Raw genomic sequence first — 24,798 nt, 5'->3', positions numbered from 1 at the left:
CAAGAATGTAGAAAGAACAAAACCTAAAAGAAAAGTTGTAGCATCGACAATTGAGATGAAGAAAGAAATTATCATGAAACACGAAAGTGGTACACATTTGACGGATCTGGCGATGATATTTAAAATTTCAAAGTCAACGATAAGTAGTAAGTAGCATTCTTAAGAATAAGGAAGCAATAATAGCAGCAAATGTGGCTAAAGGTGTGACAACATCGACCTTCAGGAGATCACATGTTATTGAAGAGATGAAAAAACTCCTTTTAGTGTGGTTCTAGAAGCGATTACGTGGTGACGTTATTACTGAGAGAATTATTTGTGAGAAAGTTATACATCTGCATAGTGAACTTAAGAAACACACTCCTGAGACCAGTACTGAAAATGGGGAGTTTAAAGGAAGTAGAGGCTGGGTCAATAAATTCAAATAACAAACTGGAATCCATAGTGTTGTCATGCACGGAGAGGCTGTGAGTGCCGATGTAGAAGAAGCGGACAAATTTGTAAAAACCTTTAAGGAGTATGTGGATAGTGAGGGATTTGTATCTCAACAGGTTTTTAATTGTGATGAAACAGGTCTTTTTTGGAAAAAAATGCCCAAAAGGACCTATATCACAAAAGAAGAAAGACAGCACTGGGATATAAACCTATGAAAGAGAGAATTACTTTGCTGCTTTGTGGTAATGCTAGTGGAGACTGTAAGATAAAGCCTTTGCTCGTTTACCATTATGAAAATCCACACATTTTTAAAAAGAACAATGTCATAAAGAGCAAATTCGGTGTCATGTGGAGGGCCAACATGAAAGCGTTGGTTAACAGAGTTTTTCACTGAGTGGATTTATCAAGAATTTGCTCCCACTGTAAAAGCTTATCTTACTGAAAAAAATCTACCATTAAAAGCTCTTCTAGTGATGGACAATGCTCCTGCTCATCTCCCAAATTTAGAGGAGGATTTAGGTGAAATCAGTTTCATCAAGATAAAGTTTTTGCCACTCAATACCACTTCTATCATACAACCCATGGACCAGCAAGTGATTTCAAACTTCAAAAAACTGTATATTAAGGCTATGTTTCAAAAGTGCTTTGAAATAACCAATGCCACAGAACTGACTGTTAAAGAATTTTGGAAAGAGCATTACAACATTCTTCATTGCTTATGGATTGTCGATAAAGCATGGAAAGAAGTTTCTATTAAAACAATGATTTCTGCTTGTAAAAAAACTCTGACCAGATTATATTTCAGTCAATGAAGTAGTAAGCTGTGAAGAAGAGTCTGTTGTAAATGAAATTGTGTCTTTGGGTAAAGCTATGGGATTAGAGGTGAGTGATGAGGATGTAGAGGAGTTAATAGATGATCATAAAATCAAACTCAGCACAGAAGAACTTCAACATCTTCACGATCAACAACAAAAAGAAGTGGAAAAAGAAATTTTTATGGAAGAGAAGGATGCCAAAGGATGCATTTCCAATGCCGACCTTCAAGAATTGTTCTCTGTTTGGGTTAGAACACAAGCTATTGTGGAAAAATGGCACCCTAATAAGACAGTAGTGACCAGGAATATTAACTTATTCGATGACAACGTGATGGGTTACTTTAAAAATATCAAAGAAAATCGTCAGTGCCAAACAACATTAGATAGAGTCTTCTCTGCAGAAAAAAAGAGAACACGAATCAGTATTCTCAACTCCAGCTAAGAAGAAGAAAGAAGACGCTTAACAACGCGAGCATTATTTTCATCTTTGTGGTTTTTATATTAAAAAAATATTCTTCACTGTTATTTTTATGTTGTAATAATTAAAATTAATAAAATAAATATCAGATTATTTTGTTTAATTTTTTCTAAGTTATTAACATTAAAAAACCTAAAATAGATAAAATAAAAAAATTGTTGAAATTTTTTGGATATGGGAACGGATTATTTCACTTTTCATTATTTCTTATGTAAAATCTTGATTTGGACTTCGAACGATTCATAGTTTGAACGGGTTTCTGGAACGAATTAAATACAAACTATGAGGCACCACTGTACTTGGTTATTGAAGAGCATACTAACATTCAGAGATACAGAGGTTATTATTCCCCTTTATAAGGCATTGATACTTCCACATTTGAATTACTTTGCTCAAGTTGGTCACCTGGATTCATTGAAGATGAGGAGGTTGTGGAGAGGGTTCAGAGGAGAGTGACTAAGTTGGTGAGTGATGTAAAAAATGCTCCCTACATTGATCGATTGAGAGCTTGTAGATTGCAGAGGTTGGTTGATAGGTGGAGAAGAGGGGATATGATAGAAACATTTAAATTACTAAAAGGTTTTTATAAGATTGATGGGTGTTTAAGGATCAAAGCTGTATAACTGAGAGGAGACCTCCACATAGCCTTTAAAGGAATGCGGAGAACCGACCAGGGCTTCCGACCTAATGTCCAATCCTAACCTTCTCGTGGTGCACTCTGTTGGGTATCTATTTGGATACTGAACGAACGAGGATGGGCTGGCAATTTGGGATTTAGCCGAACCAAATTGTATTCTTATTGGTTAAACCAAAATAAAAAATGATGGTACAACATGACAAAATTTCATGCTGGCTGGGGTGTCGCCCGGTTAAACAAGGCCCCCGTTGTTTTCGCCAGGGAACCAGGGCGAACAGCGAAAAGTCAGCTACTGGAACAAATCTGAAAACAAACCCAAACTCAACATCACCAGAGTTAAAGATCAGTACTATCAACATAAGAAGCCTGAATGGCAAAGAAATGGAGCTAGCTGAGGAATTAGATAAGTACGGTACAAAGTGCCTTAGACGATAGAAATATAAGATCTGATAATGTTGGAGTCTTGACAAGTAACAGACTGATTTGGAGGAAAATTGTAGATAGGAAATTAATAATGATGTAATTTTTTTCATGTAGTACTATCATATCCTGTACACCCCTTGAGGGTACATGGCAGGAATTTGATGATGATGATGATGATAAGATTGATGGAGGGGAAATATTTCAGCTGTGTGATAGTGATGGAAGAACAAGAGGTCATCCCTGGAAATTAAGGAAAAGTGTGGTTAACAAGGGGGAAGAGGGTGGTTTTGTTTGGAGGATGGTGAATGAGTGGAATTCATTGCCTGACTCAGTTGTGAGTTCTTGGTCTGTAAATGAATTCAAGAAGAGGTATGATAGATATTGTTTTGATAGTTTGATAGTTAGTAGACTCATCTCCCACGATGAGTCTACTGACTCCATGGAGATACCCATAATAATAATAATAAATAATTAGATTCTAGAAAGATTGGTAAGTTTTTACATTTAGCCCTCTCAAAGTCAGTTTCAGCCCTGTTAATGATGGTTTTGCAAATGTTGTGTATTTTGGTATACATTGTGAGTTTCAGTGTAGATTGTAGTTTTTTGGGACTGCCTGACTCTTCTCTTTGAAAACCATGATTTAGATACTGGGTGGAATTTTGAACAGAATGGGGAATATAGGTCCTCATTCCAACATTGGTCATAACAATTGGCAGGATCTGGAGAATGGAAAGGCACCATAAAGCATATGCTGTTATGATCTGAATTACCAAAAGAGAGGTAACCTTGACAGTGAAATTGTGTTATATCATTTCATTTGTGGTTTAATCTTAGAGGTCTTTGCTCTCAGCATCAAGTCATGCACTCTTTCTTGGCTGTCTCTGCAAGAATATCTACAGCCCATTTTTTATGGCAGTCTCACATGTGTGAACATGAAAGGTTAATAATCTATGGCACATTGGACTTAAGAGTGATAAAAGTCAGAGACAAACTGAGAGCATTGTGCTAGAGATCAAACATGGCATTTTTAATCCTGTTTGCTTCCAACAGGCTTGTGATGGCACAATGGACTGCAAATTTACAGTGCTCATTTAGTAAGAATGATCACACAAGTCTTTAGGTAAAAAAGACTGGTGATACAAAAACACATATGCCCAGAGATATATGAATCCACAACTATCCACAAATGGTGAGGTGAAGAAGACTTTATTGTATTGACTATACAAGAGTGTCTAAAACATAAAGCCTACATTTCATGATGTTTTTTTGCATGTTTTATTGTTCTGAAAACACTTAATGAAATTATAAATTACACTGCATTAGCAGAAATGCATATTGATAGACAAATATGAAGTTTAGTTAAAGCATCAAACCATATTCATCAGAATCATTCCTAATCCATTATGCTTGCCAGTTATTAGGAGGTAGATAGCTATGCAATGAAACAGACAGAATCTAATGGCATAATCCTTGCATTTTTGTTCTTGAATTTTAGAGTAGTTTTTAAAGTCTATCCAGCAGTTTTTGTTCTAAGGCTCAGATGTAATTGTACAACCTGACATGATATTCTTAAAACATGTTTTATAATTTTTATCATGTAAAAAAAATACTTAAAAATGACTAAAATTATAAGATAAGATTTTTATGATTTGAATGAATCCCCCCCCCCCACACACACACCTTTTCTGTTGTTGTTAGAGAGCTTTTCTGATTACAAATAATAGAAATTGGAACATTCTGATTATTCAATATATTTGAATTCATTTCAAGGATTCAATGCTACATTAAAAATAATACTATTAAAATTATTTTTAAATAACTTATTTATCTTCTTAGTCCATTGTAAGTATAAAAATGAAAATGGCTTTAAAACTATGTTAAAGAGAACTATTTTTTTTTAGGCTTTCAGTACACCTTGGTTTCTCTATTCTAGTCCGACGAATCATCATCTAGTGTTTTTCCTATTGGAGATATTTAACAATATTATCCAGTATCAGTTTGATGGTAAGATATCTGCATTCAGATGCCTTCTTTTAAAAAAAAAATATGAATAGTTATTCAAGTATTAAATTCAATTCAGTAATTTGTAAATGTCCCCAAGGGATGCACCTAGGTGTGCATGGGAACTAGCAATCCCGGGGTACCTGAGCTGAAGATACTGAGTCATGGCGGTATAACCATTACATCTGGTTGAAAGGAATTCAACCCACCAAGCTGCATGGAAGGCAGCGGAGAACCAATGTGCATACTTTTTCTCTTTCTCCAAGTAATGAAGAACAAGTCAATATGGAAGAATGAATTATGCACAAGAACAGATGGGACCCCTGGGTCTGATCTTGTGCAGTATGCTACCAGGGAGGGGGGGTTTGTAGATCTATGTTGGAGTCCCAGGAGGATAAGACCCCTTAAATGATGCTGCAGGATAAAGCCTCCTGGAAGTTTTGGAATTAATGTAAGGACACAACATAAGAAAATGAACCTCAAAGAAAATACAAATATAGGCACCTGGAATGTTAATTCAATGTATTAAGTAGGGAAGATGGCCAATGTGAAAAGAATAAAGATATCAGTTCTTGGACTCTCAGAGGTTAGATGGAAAGGGAAAAGAGATATAAGAACAGATGATGGATTTAGATTTATTTACTCAGGAGGAGGAGAACATCAAAGGGGTGTTGGAATAATGTTGGATAAAAGGAGAGCCGATATGGTGAGGGATATTGGCAGAGATCTGAAAGAGTGGTTGCTTTGAAAATAAAGGCCAAACCTAGAAATATCCTCATAATTCAAGTATACTTACCAACAGCAGATTATACAGATGAAAAAGTTGAAGAGATCTATCAACAAATAGAGGAATGTTTACATTTGAAAAATAACAGAGATATACTGATAGTAATGGCAGATATGAATGCAAAGATAGGGAAAGAAAGAGAGGATGGTCTGGTGGGCCCTTGGGGGCTTGGGAGAAAGAAATGAAAGGGGAGACGGACTGGTGGAGTTTTGCAGAAAAAACGAATTGATAGTGACTAACACCTAGTTTCAACAACATGAGAGAAGACTGTGCACTTGGAGATCACCTGGACAGAGAGGTGAAAAAATCAGATTGATTATGTTGTTTATTATTTTAACGGTATAATAGAACACAGAAACTAAGTAAATAATTAATTTATTAACTTGATGCTGATATTTCGCTGGTATTATAACCAGCATCTTCAGAGCACAAAAACTGTTTGTCACAATACGCGAGACTAAAACAACATGGTGTACTTAAACAAAATTGTAGCAGCAACACAAAGACTAGAGTCCTGATTTTGGCGCCCTCTATCTGAAAAAAAAAAAAAAAAAAAAAACGCTATCATATATTACTAGAGTCCTAGAAAAGTGCTAGTTTTTTCTTAATATGACTGTCTCCCAGATCTTCGGCAAGTTAATACAGCCATATTTGTTGAGATTTGGAGAGTGTTTTAGGGCTTCTGTCGCCTCTAAGAACAATCTCTCTGATTATATGGGTTTCTGTGTAGTACTTTTGTGTTTTTCCAGTTGATCCTGTGTGCAGGGGTATCCAGAGCATGGTCTGCTAGGCCCGACTTCCCATAATGATAATTCCGGACGTATCGTTTATGTTCGCTGATGCGGATATTTACAGTTCTTCCTGTTTGACCGTAGTAGGCTTGATTGCATGAGCAGGGTACTTGGTAGACTCCTGGATGTGATAAAGGAGGAATGCTGTCCTTGGGTGAGCGGATGAGGGTGGCTAATTTGCTACATGGTCTGAATGTAGTACGTAGTTTGTTTATTGAGAATTCTTGAGATCTTTTCGGATGTGCCTTTAATGTAAGAGATGGTGACTGTTTTGTTGTAGTTCTCTGTGGTGGATGGTGGGAGGGGTTTCTTAGGAGTGTTTAGTATTTTGTTTATTTTTTGTGGATTGTAGCTGTTGGCCAAGAAGGTGTTGCGTAAGTGAGTCAGTTCAGCAGTAAGAGCCTTGTCATTTGAACAGATTGCTCTTGCTCTATGGGTTAGCATTTTTAATATGCCATATTGTTGAGAAGGATGATGGTGTGATTGTTTGTGTAAGTATCTGCCTGTATGTGTGGGTTTTCTGAAAACTGAAAATGATAAGGAACCATCTGGGAGACGTGTGATGAGTGTATCCAGGAAGGGCAGACAGTTGTTGGCTTCCAGTTCCATAGTAAAGTGGATTTTTGGATGTTGGCTATTTAAATGTGCTAAGAATGTTTTCAATGTCTCAGGGCCATGTGGCCAAATAGCAAGCACATCATCAACATAGCGTAGCCAAAGTGTTGGTTTGAGAGTGGCTGTATTGATTGCTTGTTTTTCCAGGTGTTCTATGTACAAGTTGGCTGGGGGGGAAGGGGGGAGCCCATGGCTGTCCCATCAATTTGTTTGTATATTTTCCCTTTCCATGTGAAATATCCTGCATGTATTGTGAATTTGAATAGTTCAAATATATCAGGGGGGAAGTGTGACTTCAGTAGATTGAGGGTTTCTATTAGTGGTACATTTGTGAATAGTGAAGTGATGTCAAAGCTTACTATTAAGTCTGAGCTTTTTAGGGTGAGGTGTTGTAAGATGCTTTTCAGGTGTGCTGAATTTTTGACAAAGGAGGGAGAATTGTTAGTGAGAGTGGCTAGTAGCTTCGCTAAATGTCTAGCCAGTTTGTATGTGGGACTATTTATACTGTCCACAATTGGGCGTAGGGGTGTGCCTGGTTTGTGAATTTTTGGTGATCCATAGATCCTCGGTTTTAACATGGAAGGGTTTGAGTTTGTTAACTGTGTCTTTGGGCCAGGAAGTGACTTTTTTTAATAATTTTCGTGCCTTATTCTTTTGTGTGTTGGTGGGATTGCGATCTGTAATTTTGTATGTTGACTGATCTTGTAATAGTGTGTGCATTTTGTTTTCATATTCAGTTGTGTCCATCACCACGAGAATATATCAGCAATATCAGCATCAAGTTAATAAATTAATTATTTACTTAGTTTCTGTGTTCTATTATACCGTTAAAATAATAAACAACATGTTCGACGAACACATAAGTCTGTCCACACGTTTAACAGATTGATTATGTATTAATTAACTCAAGATAGAGAAATGTAATAAAAAATTCAAAAACGTATCCTGGAGCAGACTGCAATAGTGACTATAACCTGCTAGGGATCCCATATGTCCCGGTTTGCCCAGGACAGTCCTGGTTTTATTACTTCTGTCCCGGTCCCGATATGTTTAGTTTGGGATGCTAAATGTCCCGGATTTTTTAGAATATAAAAATATTAACATTTCTAATAAGAATAAGTACAAGTCATAATATTTTTGGGTACTTTTAAAAACGTATGTTTACAAAACAAAAAGTAGAGACATATTTATTTTGTAGTTCAGTGAATTACCAGAATGTTAGAATTTTGGGAAAACGATTTAGTTCCATACATTTCATTCAGCCGGAGAAAAGAATGTCAGAATGAGGAAGACAGTCACCCAACTGTATGTTTAACTAATCGCAACCACGGCATCTATTTCGTTCGTCCCGGTCGGCCATAAATTTTTAGCAATCTTTTGTCTCAAGCTTAGTTCACATAGCGTATGATATCCAACAGTCCAAAATGTTTCTCATTGGTCGACATGTTTTTGAATATTAACGTGCCACGATAGTTCATTTTCTTTCAACAATGAAAAACATTTCGGACCGTCAGATATCGTATGCTATGCGAACTAAGCTTCACGCGTCAGGCGCTAAATTGTTTTTATATCGCTACAGGGTATGTGATATAACCTAGTTTTGAACTGTTCATTTCGTATTCTTGCATTCTTGTATTAATTGTGAATATTGTATTTTTTAAATTAATAAAGTTATACCGTTTGTTACAAAATGCCCAAAAGAAAGTGTAATTTCAATGAAAAATTGAAAGATCTTTTCCTTTCATTTTCATAACAAAAAGCAGTGATTGTGATGATAGCTCAAGAGTGAAATGTAGCATGTGCCATGCAAAATTTAACATTGGCCATGGAGGTAAGGCAGATATAACTGACCATGTCAATACAAAAAAGCACAAGTCTGCTGTGTCTGCAAAAAAGTTCAAGTCAATCATTGACATCATTTTTTGGGTATCAAAAGTTAGGTAGCCAAGAAATGGAGTTGGTTGCACAAGAGGCTACATTTGTTTTTCATGCGGTTAAACACAAGCACAGTTTCCAATCTATGGATTGTACGTCCTCTATTTTAAAAAAATTCTTGAATAAGAAATTTTCATGTGCACAAACGAAGTGCAAGGCTATTCATGTTAAAAAACGTTTAATTTTCTTGACCAAAAAGCTCTGGAAAAACTTTTATTGGGATTATATTGATCAAGTGTATATAGTAAACAACAACTAAGTTATACCAACTAGTTTCACCAACTAAGTCTGTTGGCATCTTCAGGGTACATAACTGATGAAAGGCACTAAAAACTAAAAAACTGTTACAAACTAAAATCAACCGATTCCAATTATATTAAACAAAGAACAGAGCGCGTACAATACATTCATAGAGCGTGGATGATCTCACTTGTTGTTATTTAGGAACGTTCTATAGTTGGCACTATAATTCAGTTCTGGCGAGTTGAAGGATTTGATAAGGGTCTTCCAGATCACGGGCAAGATTAGTCCTTGGTTCCTGTTAAGGTTTTGTGTACAGCGGGCAACTGTTGTGGCCTCCTTAAAAATTTGGGAGCGGAAGTCCCCCTCCATGTAAGGAATTGTGCTTCTATCCCACTCTATGGTATGGTTCGTTCTTGAGAAATGAAAAGCTAAACCCGATTTTTCTTCTCTGTTATTATTGACGTCACCTATATGTTCTTTTTGCCTAATTTCAAGACTCCTTGAAGTTTGGCCGATGTAATTCAATCCGCATGAGCATGGTATGCTATAAACTCCAGCATATTTGGAGAAAAGATGGCTATCTTTTGGAGATCTTAAGAATTGTCTAATCGTTTCTGTGGGTTTAAAGGCCACTCTTATTTTATGTGGTCTAAGGAGTCTAGCAATCTTATTTGAAACTGTCCCTAAGTATGGAATGACGATGGTAGAAATATAACGTACATCATCTTGTTGTCTTTGTCGGGGTTCAGGGAAAAGTATCTTGTGGATGAGTCTTCGAGGAAATCCATTCATGATAAGGTTGGTGGATATCAGGGATAGTTCTTCCTGGAGATCTTGTTGATCTGTTGTAAGGTCAACATGTATACAATACTAAGTTTCTGAGAAATGTGGTGTGAGGAAGTGAAATATAAATAACGTCCTGTATTGGTAGGTTTGCGGTAAACTGAGAGGTTGATACCACCATTCGGAAGCTTCTTAATTAAAGTGTCCAGAAATGATAATTGGTTATCTTTTTCAAGTTCTAGAGTGAATTTGATTGTGTGGTGTAGAGAGTTGATTTTCTTAAGAAAGTCGAACAGGTCCTTTTTTGTGTGGTTCCAAACGATAAAGATATCAAATAGTCAAATAATCAAAGCCTTATGAAATGGAACAAAATTCTCCCTACTTCTACAAGTCGGTGTCCTATGCATCATTCCCTGAAGCCTTTGTGTTGTCTTCACAATTTTGACTATGCGTCCCCTAATTTTCAGATCCTTATCCACTATCACCCAAGATCTCTTATTTCCTTCACCTCCAACAATATATTCTCACCAAGCATAAATTCTGCATCCACTTTTTTTTTTTCCAAATTTTAAAATCTTACATTTTGCAACATTGAATTCACATCCCCAATCACTCAATTTATTCAAGTCTTCTTGTAAGGTCACAACATCTTCTCTACTCTTCATGGTTCATCCCAACTTTGCATCATCTGCAAACAACTGAATATCTCCATGCAAATCTTCACCAATATCATTAATATACAAGTTAAACAGCAATGGCCCTTAAACAGACCCCTGAGGCACACCACTAGTAACTATCCTTTTCCTGGATATAGCTCACCCATACACAACTTGTTGATACCTATCGGATAGCCATTCTCCAATCCAATGCACCACTCCAGTTTGACTATCAACTTGTCATGCGGTAATCTATCAAAAGCCTTTGCAAAATCTAAGTATATTAATGTGTATCCTTCTCCTCTGCCCATGGAAGCAGTCACCTTATTTTAATAAGTAAGTAGATTACTAAAACAAGACCTCCCTTTAGCAAATCCATGCTGTCCATCAAAGAAAATACCATTGTAGTCAACCCAATTCTGGATCCTAGTTCTCACAAGCTTCTCCAACAACTTAACAACAACAACAACAACACCTGACGCACATAGATATGCCTATAGTTTGATCCTTGAGTTGTATCACTTCCTTTATGAAGTGGCACAATCTTGCCCTCCTTCCATTCCTTAGGAATTTGACCGAGTGCAAGACTCATATTAAAAAAATATGTCAAGTCGAGCGTTAACTCCCTGGCACATTCCTTCAGAATATGTGGTGATATATTATCAAGTCCCACAGCCTTATTTACATATACTTTGCTCAACTCCCCATACACTGCTTACTCACTTACAGTCAGTCTCTCTCTTTTCCCCATCATTAACTGCTCTCAATCTCTCCATGAAGTCACATTCACAAGATTGAAAGACCTTTATGAACTGCTCATTAAGTATCTCCACCACACCTTTTGTAACAGCTATTTTTATACCATTTTCTCCAATCAATGTCATCCTTCCATAATCATTCTTTCTTTTGCTGGCTACATATCGAAAGAACTCCCTAGGATTCTTTTTGGCTTCATTAGCTAACTGCTGTTCATACCTCTCTTTAGCTACTCTCACCAACCAAGTCAACCCCACCTTGCCTGGTCTTTGTAGTTCTCATGGAATTGGTTATTTCCACTTCTCTTATGCTGCCTCCATAATGCCCTTTTTTTCTGTATCACATGCTTAATCTCTTTATTCATCCATTTCACACCTACCTTATTTAACCTTCTCACCCTTGGAATACATTTAGACATTTCATCTACTAGATAGTTTTTGAAAATTCCTCAGGCTGCATTGATCTCTTTTCCAGCTAACTCCCCATCCCATGCTACACATGCAAGCTGTCTCTTGAGCTCTTCATAATCCCCCCCCCCCTCTTGTAATTCCACATATACCCTTTTCTTACAGAGGTCCTCATACTGCTGTAAACCACCCAGGTAATCACCTCATGGTCACTCTCACCAATTGGTGGGTGATTTGACACTTCATTTATAATTACATCCTCTGATGAGATGACCAAATCCAAGACCCTCAATCCTCATGTGCCCTCTTTACATACTGTCCGAGGTAGTTATCCCTCAAAAACTCAAGAAACTCATTATCTTTACTTCCAGTTGCTATCTCATCATTTCAGTCTATATTGCCATAATTAAAATTTCCCATAATGATCACTCTTTTCTTATTTGCTTGTCTAATTTGATTATACATTTCATAGTCACTACCATCCACATTTCCTGGTCTATAACAACATCCAAGCAAGTATTTCATTCCATTCACCTCTATCTCACACCATACTGCCTCAAAACCACTGGCACTATTTCACTCTTGCATCTCTACTTTGTATGGACATAACTATTTCTCTATCATCAATAACCCTCCCTTTTTACCCCTTCTATCCTCACGAAACACATCATATCCTTCCATCTCTATTCCTGTCAGGATGTCTTCCTCATCTAACCATGTCTCGCTTATTTCAATAATTTTTGGGTGAACAGACTCAATTAGTGCAACCATTTCATCTGCCTTGTTTCTTATACTTCTAGCATTTGTATACAAACACAACAGCTTATTCCTGGATCTACAGCTAGTTCCACTGATAACACTCATTCGATGTGATCTCTCCATGCTCGACTGGGGCCATTTCCCTTTCTGCATATTCATTTTAGAATCCTCTTGAATTCCAACTGTTTCCTCTTGATCCCAGGTCATCCCATTCCTTTCCTGTCTACACATGCTCTCACATCCTCTTGGAGCATTCACCTTTCTCACGCTGTGTACCCCTGTCCACCCTATGCCTCCCCGTTTCCTTGTCAATCTTGCACACCCATTCTCTCATATTCCATACTCATGCCACTTACTTCCTCATTCATATCAATCTTTTCAATCTCTCCTGTCGTACTCTCCTGCTCTTCAACATCACTTCCCACTTGATTTGATTCATTCTCTACCTTCCAGCAACAGTTTCTCCAAATGACTCGCACCATAACCACTCAAATGCAGTCCATTGCTCCCATACAGTTTACTTCATCCTTCAAACTCATTCCATACATTAACAAATTGTACTCCCCTCTCCTCACACATTTCAGCCAACATTCCATTCATAATCAAAAAAAGGTCACTAGAGGGACTCGTGGTGTGTAGTGTTTGTCGAGAGCTTCTGATAAGATAAGTGTTATTTTAAGTTATCATTGACAATTTTGCTTGAATATTACATAGTTTTGTTTGCTTTTCGTGTCTTAGTGTGTCTGTTTGTGTGTTTTTGGCGTTATTTCAATTATTAATTTGATAAGATACGATAGAAGTGTGCACATGGCTCCGGTAAGAAGGAAAATAATGGTTCGCCATCTTTGTTTAACAATTGTAACATAAAGGAGATTATTCAATGTACTATCTGCAAGATGTATGCTTTACGGAGAGCGGTTGGAGTCTGGTTAGATGATGATAGTGGAGTGAATGTGTGCAGAAAATGTAAGGAAAATGAGGAATTAAAGTGTGTTTCAGGTCATGAGTGTGATATTTTTGTTGAATGTCAGAATGTAGAAAATGGCGATATGATAAGAAATTGCGAGGTCACCAGAGAGCTGTGAAGGCGGCGTTGAAAGTGCTGTATCAGCCTTCTGATATCCACTCTGATGTGCTCTTTGTCCTCTGTCAAGTCATTCGTACCTATTAAAACCATCAACTCCTTCGCTCACTCCCTCCTCATATCCAATGCCTCAATCACTCTACTCATTTTACCATCTGGAAAACATACCTTGTGCATCACTCTATGATCTAATAAAGAAAATCATCTAACTGATCTAAGAGAGAAAATCAAGGAATGTGCTAAAGGTCTTCTGGGTGAGGCAGAGAGGAGAGGAAGGAAGCTCTGGATTATTAAGGAGGTGATAAAAAAAAAATGGACAAAAGAAGAAAGTGGAAGAATAAGAACAGCGATGAAGCCCAAGTCAGGTATAAAGAGATCAATAAACAAGTAAAAACTCTGGCTAAAAAGGCAAAGGAAGATGTCTGAATCAGGTCTACAAGTAAATAGAAGAAAATTATACAGCAAAGGATATGAGAAAGGTCTATAAAGGCTTGAACTTGATTTTAGGGAAAAAGAGAAGGATAAAAAGCAGTGCTTTGAAGGATGAAAGAGGAAATATTTTGTTGGAAAAAATGATAAGACAGAAGAAGTATGTTACAGAACTTTATGGAGATGAAGATAATCTGGAATGTGATCAGATAGAAAATGATGATGCCTCAGAAATTAAGGAATGGGAAACTGAAGCAGCCATTAAAAGAATAAAGGATAGGAAAGTTCCAGGAGTGGATGATATTCAAGAAGAGTTACTGAAGCCATTGGGAAAGGAAGGAATAAAACTTTTATCCATCATCTTTAATAGAAGTGTGGAGGAGGATAGAATACCTAAAGACTTCGTAAGATCTATTTTTATTCCTGTTCCCAAGACTGCAGGAATGATGGATTGCAGTAAGCACAGAATTATCAGCTTGATTAGCCACGTTGCAAAATTCCTAATATATAGAAGAATGGAACAGATGATAGAGAAGGAATAAAATCAAGCACAGTTTGGTTTCAGAAGAAACAGGGGGAACCAGGGAAGCTATGATAACACTATGGATATTGAGGGGGAAAGAATGATCAAGTGCAATAAAGATTTATATCTATGCTTTTTTAAATAACGAAACCTGTGGTGAGATCATAATTAAAAGAAACATATGTATTAACCACAGTGAAAATTATTTACTTGTAAATATTTCATCCTAAGTATCTTATGACATCATCAGTACAGTAGTTTAAACAATAATAGGAATAACATACAGTTAGGGTGCATGATTACAATAGAATCTCATTAAACTGCGTAACGTGTTACAGAAGTAAAAAAAAAAAATAAACTAATAATAATTATTTTACAGAATTTTGTATGACAATTTCACATACTTTAGGGATAGTAAGAACGTCGTTGTGGTTTAAATTTGGTCTGTGTAGTAGAGCTTCAGAACTTTCTTTATATAAACATTCATGTTTATATAAAGATCTATGTAAAAGTTTAGACTTTTCCCAATGGATCCTGTGGCTTGAATTTTCAATTCCTTGTTGAGAGAGGCCAGATTTCTGAGGTTTAAAAAGATGAATGTGGTCTCGATGTTCCCAGATGCGTTTCCGAACAGACCTACGTGTCTGCCCAAAGTAAGACAATTTGCATGAGCATGGAATCTCATAAACGCCAGGCAACATCAAAGGTGAGAGTTTGTCCTTAGGAGAAGGTAACAAGTTGCAAATTTGGTTGATAGGTTTGTAAGTAGTGGCAAAATTGTATTTCTTCATAATTTTAGAAAGACGTTCGGAGATGCCTTTGATGTAAGGTATGGGAATCCTATGGACTTCTTGTCTGGTTTGATGTGTGAGAAAGTGACTGATGATTTTTTGAGTTGTTTTAGGATTATATCCATTTAGGATGGCTGTATTTTTGATTATAATTCTTGGTTTAGAGATTCTTCAGAGGAGCAGAATTTGTGTGCTCTGGAAACTAGATTTAATAATGCCTGATTTCTGAGATGGATGATGAGCGGAAGAATTGTGAATGTAGTGACCTGAGAATGTAGGCTTGCGAAAGACAGACGTGGCGATGGAATCGTCTTCTTTTCTTTGAATGTGTAAATCCAAAAAGGAGATACCCTGTGGGGATTCTTTTTCTAACTTAAAGTTGATGCAATGATGAAGAAGGTTAATTTTATCTAGAAACAATTGTAATTCATGTTCGGGATGATCCCAGACTGCAAATACGTCGTCTACATGTCTTAACCAAATTTTTGGTTTGGGTTCAAAAGTGAATATTTTTTCTTCAAGGTGTTCTAGAAACAAGTTTGCTAGGTTTGGTGATAAAGGAGATTCCATTGCTGTTCCTTCTTCTTGCTTGTAAATTTGACCTTTCCAGGTGAAGTAACCTGATGCAATAACAAACTTGAACAATTCAACTATATCAGACGGAAATTTTAGAGTTAGTAATTCTATTGTTTCTTTATGGGGAATGTTCGTGAAGAGGGAGACAATGTCGAAGTTGATTAACAAGTCCGTTTTTGACAGTTGAATGTCTTTCATTTTTGTGTGAAACTCTAGAATTTTTGATTGAAGAGACTGAGTAGCCTATGTGAGGACGGAAAAGGTTAGATAAGAATCTTGATAACTTGTAAGTTGGACTGCTAATACAATCTATGACGGATCTGAGTGGAACATTAGTTTTGTGTAGCTTAGGTAAGCCATAAATTCTAGGAGGTCTGGCATGGTATATCTTAAGTTTTTTGACTGTTTCTTCATCTAAGAAGAAAGTTTCATTAAGTAGCTTATTTAATTTTCTGAGTTGACATTTTGTAGGATCATAATCCAGTTTGGCGTAAGTATTACGATCTCGAAGAAGTAAATTCATTTTTCGGTCATATGAATTGTTATCAAGAACCACAGTGGTATTTCCTTTATCAGCTCTGGTAATAATATGTTTTTATTACGTTTTAAGGATATAATAGCTTTCAATTCTGATGGTGGGATATTTAATGCCGAAGGTTTGGCATTGTAGATCACTTTAGCTACCTCAAAACGAAGTCTGTTGGCTTCAATACTGGAGAGATGGTTGACGTTTCTTTCTATATTATGTATGAAGTCTAGATATGGGAAACGTTTTGGTGAAATCGCAAATTTATGGCCTCTTGCTAGAACATTTAATTCGTCTGTTGTTAGTGGACGGTTAGATAAATTGACTACCCATTTTTCTGTTGGTAATTTGTTAGTGATCTTTTTTGATTGATTTAGTAGATTAAGGTATTTATTATGTAGAGCACTATTGCTTTTATATTATTATTATTATTATTATTATTATTATTATTTGGCACCTCCAGGGAGTCCAAAGACTCATCGAGGGAGAGTGTGCCAACAGCATCGAACGATTGGTCCCCTTCCAACTACCAAAAACTTTTTTTCCCGAATTCTTTGAGACAGTTATAATTAATTGTAGCAATTCTTGATTTAACATATTTGACAAGTCTGTTTCTAGTTCCGTAATTTTTAAATTGTTTGTTGCTAATTCATGCTTAGAAACTCGTAACTGATTGAGTAGTAAGAAATGGCTTGCTTTTTGATAAATTTTATGGGCACCTGGAAATTTGATGACTTCCTTCAGTTTTGCAATGGTTGGAATGAGATTATCGCATCTGCACTTTTTTAAAAAAGAGATTCAAGCTCATAGCTTACCCTGTTTTAATTGCAGTTTTCCTAGTAAGTTGGTCTTCTGCGCTGTCATTTCCCCGTGAAGGAATGAAACTTTTTTAAATAACGAAACCTGTGGTGAGATCATAATTAAAAGAAACACACGTATTAACCACAGTGAAAATTATTTACTTGTAAATATTTCATCCTAAGTATCTTAGGACATCATCGGTACAGTAGTAAAAAATAATAATAGGAATAACATAAAAAAAAAAAAAAAAACGAATAATAATTATTTTACACAATTTTGTATGACAATTTCCCATACTTTAGAGATAGTAAGAATGTCGTTGCGGTTTAAATTTGGTCTGTGTAGTAGGGCTTCAGAACTTTCTTTATATAAACGTTCATGTTTACATAAAGATCTATGTAAAAGTTTAGACTTTTACCAATGGATCCTATGGCTTGGATTTTCAATTCCGTGTTGAGAGAGTCCAGATTTCTGAGGTTTAAAAAGACGAATGGGGTCTTGATGTTCCGATATGCATTTCTGAACAGACCTTCCTGTCTGTCCAATGTAAGACAATTTGCATGAGCATGGAATCTCATAAATGCCAGGCAACATTAAAGGTGAGAGTTTGTCCCTAGGAGAAGGTAACAAGTTGTAAATTTGGTTGATAGGTTTGTAAGTAGTGGCAAAATTGTATTTCTTCATAAATTTTGAAAGACGTTCGGAGATGCCTTTGACGTAAGGTATGGGAATCCAATGGACTTCTTCTTGTCTGGTTTGATGTGTGGGAAAGTGACTGATAATTTTTTGAGTTGTTTTACGATTATATCCATTTAGGAAGGCTGTATTTTTGATTACTTCTAATTCTTGGTTTAGAGATTCTTCAGAGGAGCAGAATTTGTGTGCTCTGGAAACTAGTGATTTAATAATGCCTGATTTCTGAGATGGATGATGAGTGGAAGAATTGTGAATGTAGTGACCTGAGAATGTAGGCTTGCGAAAGACAGACATGGCGATGGAACCGTCTTCTTTTCTTTGAATGTGTAAATCCAAAAAGGAGATACCCTGTGGATATTCTTTTTCTAACGTAAATTTGATGTAGAGTATGATATGCAGATGACATTGTACTTATGAGCGAAACAGATGAAGGCTTGAAAAGAAGTTTGAACAGACTGAACAGGGCTGGAAATGAGAGATATAAAATGAAAATAAACATCCATAAGACAAAATTGATGAAGATTTCAAGGAAAGGAAATGATTGGATGGAAATCACTTTGAATGGATTAAGAATAGAAAATGTAAAAAGTTTTGAATACCTTGGTAGTTGGATAACAGAAGACAATAGATCTAATTATGAAATTAAGAACAGAATTAAAAAAGAAAAAGTAGCATTTTTCCAAATATACCACATATTAGGAAACAGAAATCTGAACAAACAGTTAAAAGTAAGAATCCTCAAGACAATGATCTGGAGCATGGGGACGTAGGGATGTGAGTCCTGGACGATCAGTAAGAAGATGGGTGACCGATTGAATGCATTTGAAATGTGGTGCTTGAGAAAAATGGATCATATCAGCTGGACTGAAAGAGTGAGCAATGAAGAGGTTCTTAAAAGATTCAAAATGAAAAGAGACTATATGGCCAGTATCCAAAGAAGAAAAATAGCATTTGCAGGATTGTTGAGGGGTTCTTTTGGAGAGCTTCCCAGAATAGTATTGCAAGGGATGGTGGAGGGAAGGAGAGGAGGAGGAAGACCCCGACTCCAATGGAAAGACAACATCAAAGATTGGACGGGCAAGAATCTTACAGAAGCAAGAGATAGATAGACTTGGAAGCAGACTGTTCATCAGCTGCAACCCTCTTAACGAGGAGGCCACAGGATTAGATTAGAATTTGTAAATGAGAGAAACAATTGGTTTTAAGATTATTTCTCTTATTTTTCAGTTATTTTAATACAGAAATTCCTTTAACCACTACAGGCTGAATCAGAGTTGATTGTATCAAATTAAAAATGTCAAGAAAGTATATTCTGTTTAATCCTTTATCCAACCATAAGCAAACAAAGTTTGTGTATGAAGTTTCTTCATGACTAGGTTACTTATATACAGAAGCTAATGACTTAACATTAATTGCTTTAGTATCTCATAATGCAAAGCACTCATCCTTTTGGGTGTGTATAATGCTATGCATTATGGGAAGGGAAACTACCCAGACTGGCTTTAATATACCTTTATTGAGGTATATTAAAGTGCAGGGATTCTTCTAAAAAAAAAAAAAAATCTACAAGATCACTCTAAATATCACTGAGTGACCCTAAAGGATCACTACTAAACTCCTCACCTGAATCATTTTAGGACAGCAAACTCAGCAGTGGCACCTCTCAGTGACAGGCAAAAACCTGTCACTGAGCACAGTCTCTGTACTCCTCAGGATGCAGCAAGTCCAAATTACTGTTCAGGTGTGGGCTTTCTCCAAAAACTTGGGTGATCCCTCACATCACCCATGCATTACTCAAAGGATCATTTAACTTATTACTCAGCAGTTGTTCTACTCAGTGACAGGCTAACCCTTCCACTGAGTAGAACTCCACTAAGCAGAACTGCTCTTACTGAGCATTTCTGCTTAGTGGAGGGGTTAGCCCAAAGGATCCCAACCCCAAAGGATCACCACCAAATTCATCACTCCCGACCTGGATGACTCCAGGACAGGAAACTCAGTGGTGGCTCCACTCAATGACAGGCAAAAAACCCACTATCATGCAAAACTTCTGTACTCCTCAAGAAGCAAGCCCAAAGATGAACATTACTAAATGTAATCAAGTAGGAGCCAGACTCAGAAGCGATACTAGTGTTCACGTAATGCAGAATTCGTATATTTCTCTTATATAAGTAGTGAAAAGGAATATCACCTTATTATTAAATTACTCTGGATCAGAGATAGACATTGAAAGTATTTTCATTTGGTTATACTATAAATTAAAGATGCCAAGAATTATATTCTTGATTTAATCTGTTATTCAAATGTAAGCAAACAAAGTTTGCACGTGAAGTATCTTCACGACTAGGCTACTTGTATTTATAGGTTAATGACTTCACAATAGAGTGCTGTAAAAGGAATTAGAGATGATAAAGGTGACATGAAAACTGCAGAAAAAGATATCCTTGATGTCACTCAAGCAGCCTAGTGTTGTATTTCTATCAGGAATACATATCTATTCCTGATAGAAAAAGCCATTAAAAGCCAGAAATGTAGAAAGGCAGTTAGAGTAGATGATATTTGACCAGAAATGCTCGAGTATGGAGGTATAAAAGTCTTACAGTAGCTGCCCTGGATAGTTCAGAAGGCATGGACAGAGGGATGAATTCCAAATGATTGGAATATAGCCCACATAGTATCCATATACGTGGACAGTGGACAAAAAAAAAAGAAAAGGGAAATAAAACTGAATGTGAGATTTACAGAGATATTTCCCTACTGAGCGTTCCTGGTAAATTTATGCAAGTATACTTGAGAAACAGTTGAGAAGGATTGTAGAAAGAAATCTTGGTGAAGAAGAACAAGCTGGATTCAGGCCAAATATAAGCTGTCAGGATCATATTTTCACTTTATGACAAATAGATCAGAAATCATTGTAATATAACAAAGATCTGTATTTAAGTTTTGTAGATCTGGAAAAGGCATATGACAAGGTGGCAAGAGAAAAGCTATTCAAAACGCTACAGTCATATGGTGTAAATGGGACATTATATCGAGCAATACATAGTCTCTATTTAAGCTGTAAGTCAGCAATTAGAATTGAAGGAGGTACAGGAAGTTTTCTGATATTAAATCTGGTGTGCAGCAAGGGTGCACATTACCTTCACTGTTATGTGTTATCTATATGGATCAAAATGTTAATCTTAGTTCTTTACTTTGTGCAGATGCTATTATACTTCTGAATAAATTCAGCACAAGTCTGCAAGATTCCCAGACTAAATTGAATAACTGTTGTAATAAATTTGGTATGAAAATCAGTAAAAAGACAAACACAATGAAAATAGGCAGAAACATTGAAAACCTCAACTGTATCCTGAATGGTGAACCAATAGAACAAATAAAACATTTCAGCTATTTGGGTATAATTTTTAGAGAAGATGGCAAATTGCATATGGAGTTAGACAACAGAATCAGTAATGCTGGTATTACTGATTCTGTAATTGTTAAAGTAATGCAGAATTCATATATTCCTTCCTGACAGGAAGTCAGCTGAATAAATTTATATAGAATAAGAAAGAAATTAGTCAAAACACCAAACTAGTTATATACAAGACTTATTCAAACCAATTTTAACTTATGGATCTAAGAGCTGTTTTAGAAATAAAACACTTGATCAAAGACTGGAGACCTCTGATATAGAGTTCTGAAAAAGATTAGTGGAGTCAACAGATGGCATCAATGGCAGTATCACATTAGAAAAGAACTTACCACTGTTAGCATTCAGGAATGTGTTAGTAGAGCTAATCTTAAGTGGTCTTCTTCTGCTTCTTCTCTCTCTCTCTCTTCCATCATGTATGTGGATGATGATGATGAGGCTGAATGAACTCTTCCACTTTTGTCTGTCCCTGGAGAGTCTGAACAATTCTGTCCAATTTGATGTCGCTTGTTGTGATTTGGTTTTCAGGTCCTCTTTTATTTTGTCTATCCATCTAATTCTGGGCAACACTTTCAATCTTTTACCTTCCATCATTGTATTCAGGGCTTTAGATGGTAATCTTTCTGATCCCATTCTGGTCACATGGCCAAGTCTTCTTTCTTGGATTTTGTCTACTATTGTTATTTCTTGTTTTAATCATTTCCTTATGCATTCATTTCTTAGTCTATCCAGCAGAGATACTCCAAGTAATCTTCTTAGCCACCCCATTTCAGTTGTTAATAATTTTTTCTCTTCAGCCTTTTTGAGATTCCAGCATTCACTTCCATAGAGGAGTATTGGGAGGACCATTGTTTCATAGATTCTTACTTTTGCTGCTTGTTTGATTCTCTTGACTTCCATATTTTATTAAGTCATCTAAAAGTTTGGGATGCTTGACTGATTTGTCTGTTTATATCTTTTGTAATTTCACCATTGTACTCAATTACTCCTCCAAGGTAGGCGAAGTTTTCTACCTGCTCTAGATTCTTACTATTAATTTCAATTTTCAGATTGGTGTTTCTTTTTCCTATTTGCATAATTTTCGTTTCTATCTATAGTTATGTTTAAAACAAATTTTATACATTCTTCCTTTATTTTATCAGAAATTCGTTGTAGATTTTCTTCCATGCTTGCAAGTAATGCAATGTCATCTGCAAATTTTAAATTTGTTATATTTTTCCCATATATTTTGATTCTAGAGTCTTCTTTGTTTATGGCATTACTGGTTGCTTCTTCCAGCGTAAGATTGAACAGGTCTGGTGACAGATTGTATCTCTGTTTTACTCCACTCTGTGTGAAACCAGTTAGTTAAGGTGTTCTCCACTCGTACTGCACTTTCAGATTTCTCATACAGATTCTTTATTATTCTTATTGTTTTGTTGGAAAATCCAAATTCTTTCATAGTTTCCCATAGTTCTCTTCTATAGATTGAATCAAATGCCTGATGAAAGTCTATGGATTTTATATAGCAACTGTGATTGTACTCTAGTATTTTTTCTGTTAGCTGTCTTAAGGTGAATAGTTGATTAATTGTGCTTTGTCCTGGTCTGAAACCTGCTTGTTCTTCTCCTAATGCTAGTTCTATATATGATTTAATTCGTTTTTGGAGTACTTTTGTAAAAACATTACTTGGAATACTGAGGAAACTAATGCCTCTGTAATTATTGCATTCTGTTTTATCTCCTTTTTTGTATATAGGAGTTATAACTGATTTGGTGCAATCAGTAGGCAATGCTTCATTTTTGTAGATTCTTTCAAATAATGTTTTTAATGGTTCCAGAAGTTGTTCCTTTCCTGCTTTTAAGAATTCTGCATGTATCTGATCAATGCTAGGTGCTTTTCTAGTTTTAAGTTTATCTATGCTGTGTGCTATTATTTCTTTGGTAAAGATATTTGTTCCCTCTTCCATTTTAGTGGCTGGAATAGTAATATCCTGAGAATTGATTTTATTATATAAATCTCTGAAGTATTCTTCCCATCTGGCCATTCTTTTTGTTTTAGTTTCAATTAGCTGTCCCTCTTTGTTTCTGATCATTAGCATTTTTGTTGTCCGTGTCTAACTAATTTCGTCTATTTGTTTATTTAATCCATGGAGGTTATTTTCTTTTGATAGTTTCTCTACCATTTTGCATTTTTCTTCTAACCAGTTATTCTTGTCTCTTTTAACTAGTTTTCTAATTTCTGTGGTTAATCTATTATATTCATTTCTGTTGTAGTTCTGTTTTAATTTCATGCCTTTCCTTTGGTCACTTAACCTTTTTACCTCATTCGAGATCCAATCCTTTTTACGTTCTCTTTCTGTGTAACCTATTGTATTTTGTTATGATTTTAATATTATTTCCTTTAATTTGCACCAACATTCTTTGATGTTTATATTCTGTTTTGGTAGTTCTTTCAGGTTTTTATCTTGTTCTCGTTGATATTTTCTTATAATATTATTGTCTTGTAGTTATTTTACATTCAGTCTCCTTGTGACCCTAAAAGTGCTTTCTGATTTTAACTTTATTCTTAGGTTTGTTAATACTAGCTTATGGTCTGATCCACAGTCTGCAGCGAAGGATCTGCCATTTAGGATATTTGATTTCCATCTTTGGTTTACAATAATATAGTCTGTCATATTCTTGGTTTGTCTGTCTAGTGATATCCATGTCCATTTTCTTTGGAGCTTTGGTTGTTTAAAGAGAGTGTTGGTTATTGTTAGTCAGGGGCACGCCAGTAGTGTCCGGCCTGTGTGCAAAACTTTAGTTGGCACTCCTATACCCAGTAGCACACCAGTAGTGTACGGCGCATGTGTACAAACTTTAGTTGGCACCCCTATCCCCCCTCAATAAAAAAATCACTTAAAAAAACGTTTTTTTTTAAGTATTTCCTCCTCTTTGGCACCTTTTCTGTCCTAGTGCCTGTGTGCATCGCGCACATTGCATATATGGCCAGCGTGCCCCTGTTGTTAGTCTATTATTTGAGCAGAAGTTTAGCAGTCTTTCTGCACGTTCATTGCTTTCTCCATATCTATCCAAACTGTTCGATTACTCTTGTCAGGTATCCCAGTCTTTGCCTACTTTTGTGTTTAAGTCCCCCATTACAATTAGATCTTGACTTGATGTTTGCTGTACTGCTTTTTTCAAATCTGTATAGAACTCCTCAATGTATTCTTCTGATGATATTGAAGTTGGTGAGTATACTTGAATAATAGTCAGTGATCCAGTTGATGTTTTAAATCTTGCTTTAATTATCCTAGGTGAGATAGGATTGTAAGACAATAGAGAGTTTTGAGCCTGAAATGAAAAAATGGTTTTAATATAAGTGCTACTCCCTCTGGGTGTTTGTTGTTCTCCCTGCCTGAAGTTAAGATTTTGTACTATCCATGGTGAAATTCTCCTTTTCCAGTCCACCTGGTTTT

The 24,798-nt window shown here is 36.1% G+C and overlaps 1 protein-coding gene across 1 annotated transcript in view; it reads left to right on the top strand.

The window, feature by feature from the left end:
- Window positions 1–24,798, top strand: part of LOC150109067 (protein HID1) — a 423,878-nt gene that overhangs the window by 326,077 nt on the left and 73,003 nt on the right. Inside the window, exon 14 of the mRNA XM_090405286.1 lies at window positions 4,687–4,789. Within this exon, the coding sequence (XP_090261412.1) occupies window positions 4,687–4,789 (103 nt within the window). The remainder of the gene's footprint in view (window positions 1–4,686; window positions 4,790–24,798) is intronic.

This window comes from Typopeltis vanoorti, chromosome 2 (genome assembly GCF_054136105.1).
Source record: "Typopeltis vanoorti isolate ZY-2024b chromosome 2, IOZ_Tvanoo_1.0, whole genome shotgun sequence".
Classification (NCBI taxonomy): Eukaryota; Metazoa; Arthropoda; class Arachnida; order Uropygi; family Thelyphonidae; genus Typopeltis; species Typopeltis vanoorti.
The sequence above is the reverse complement of the archived record's forward strand: the minus strand, read 5'-3'. Positions and strand labels throughout refer to the sequence as shown.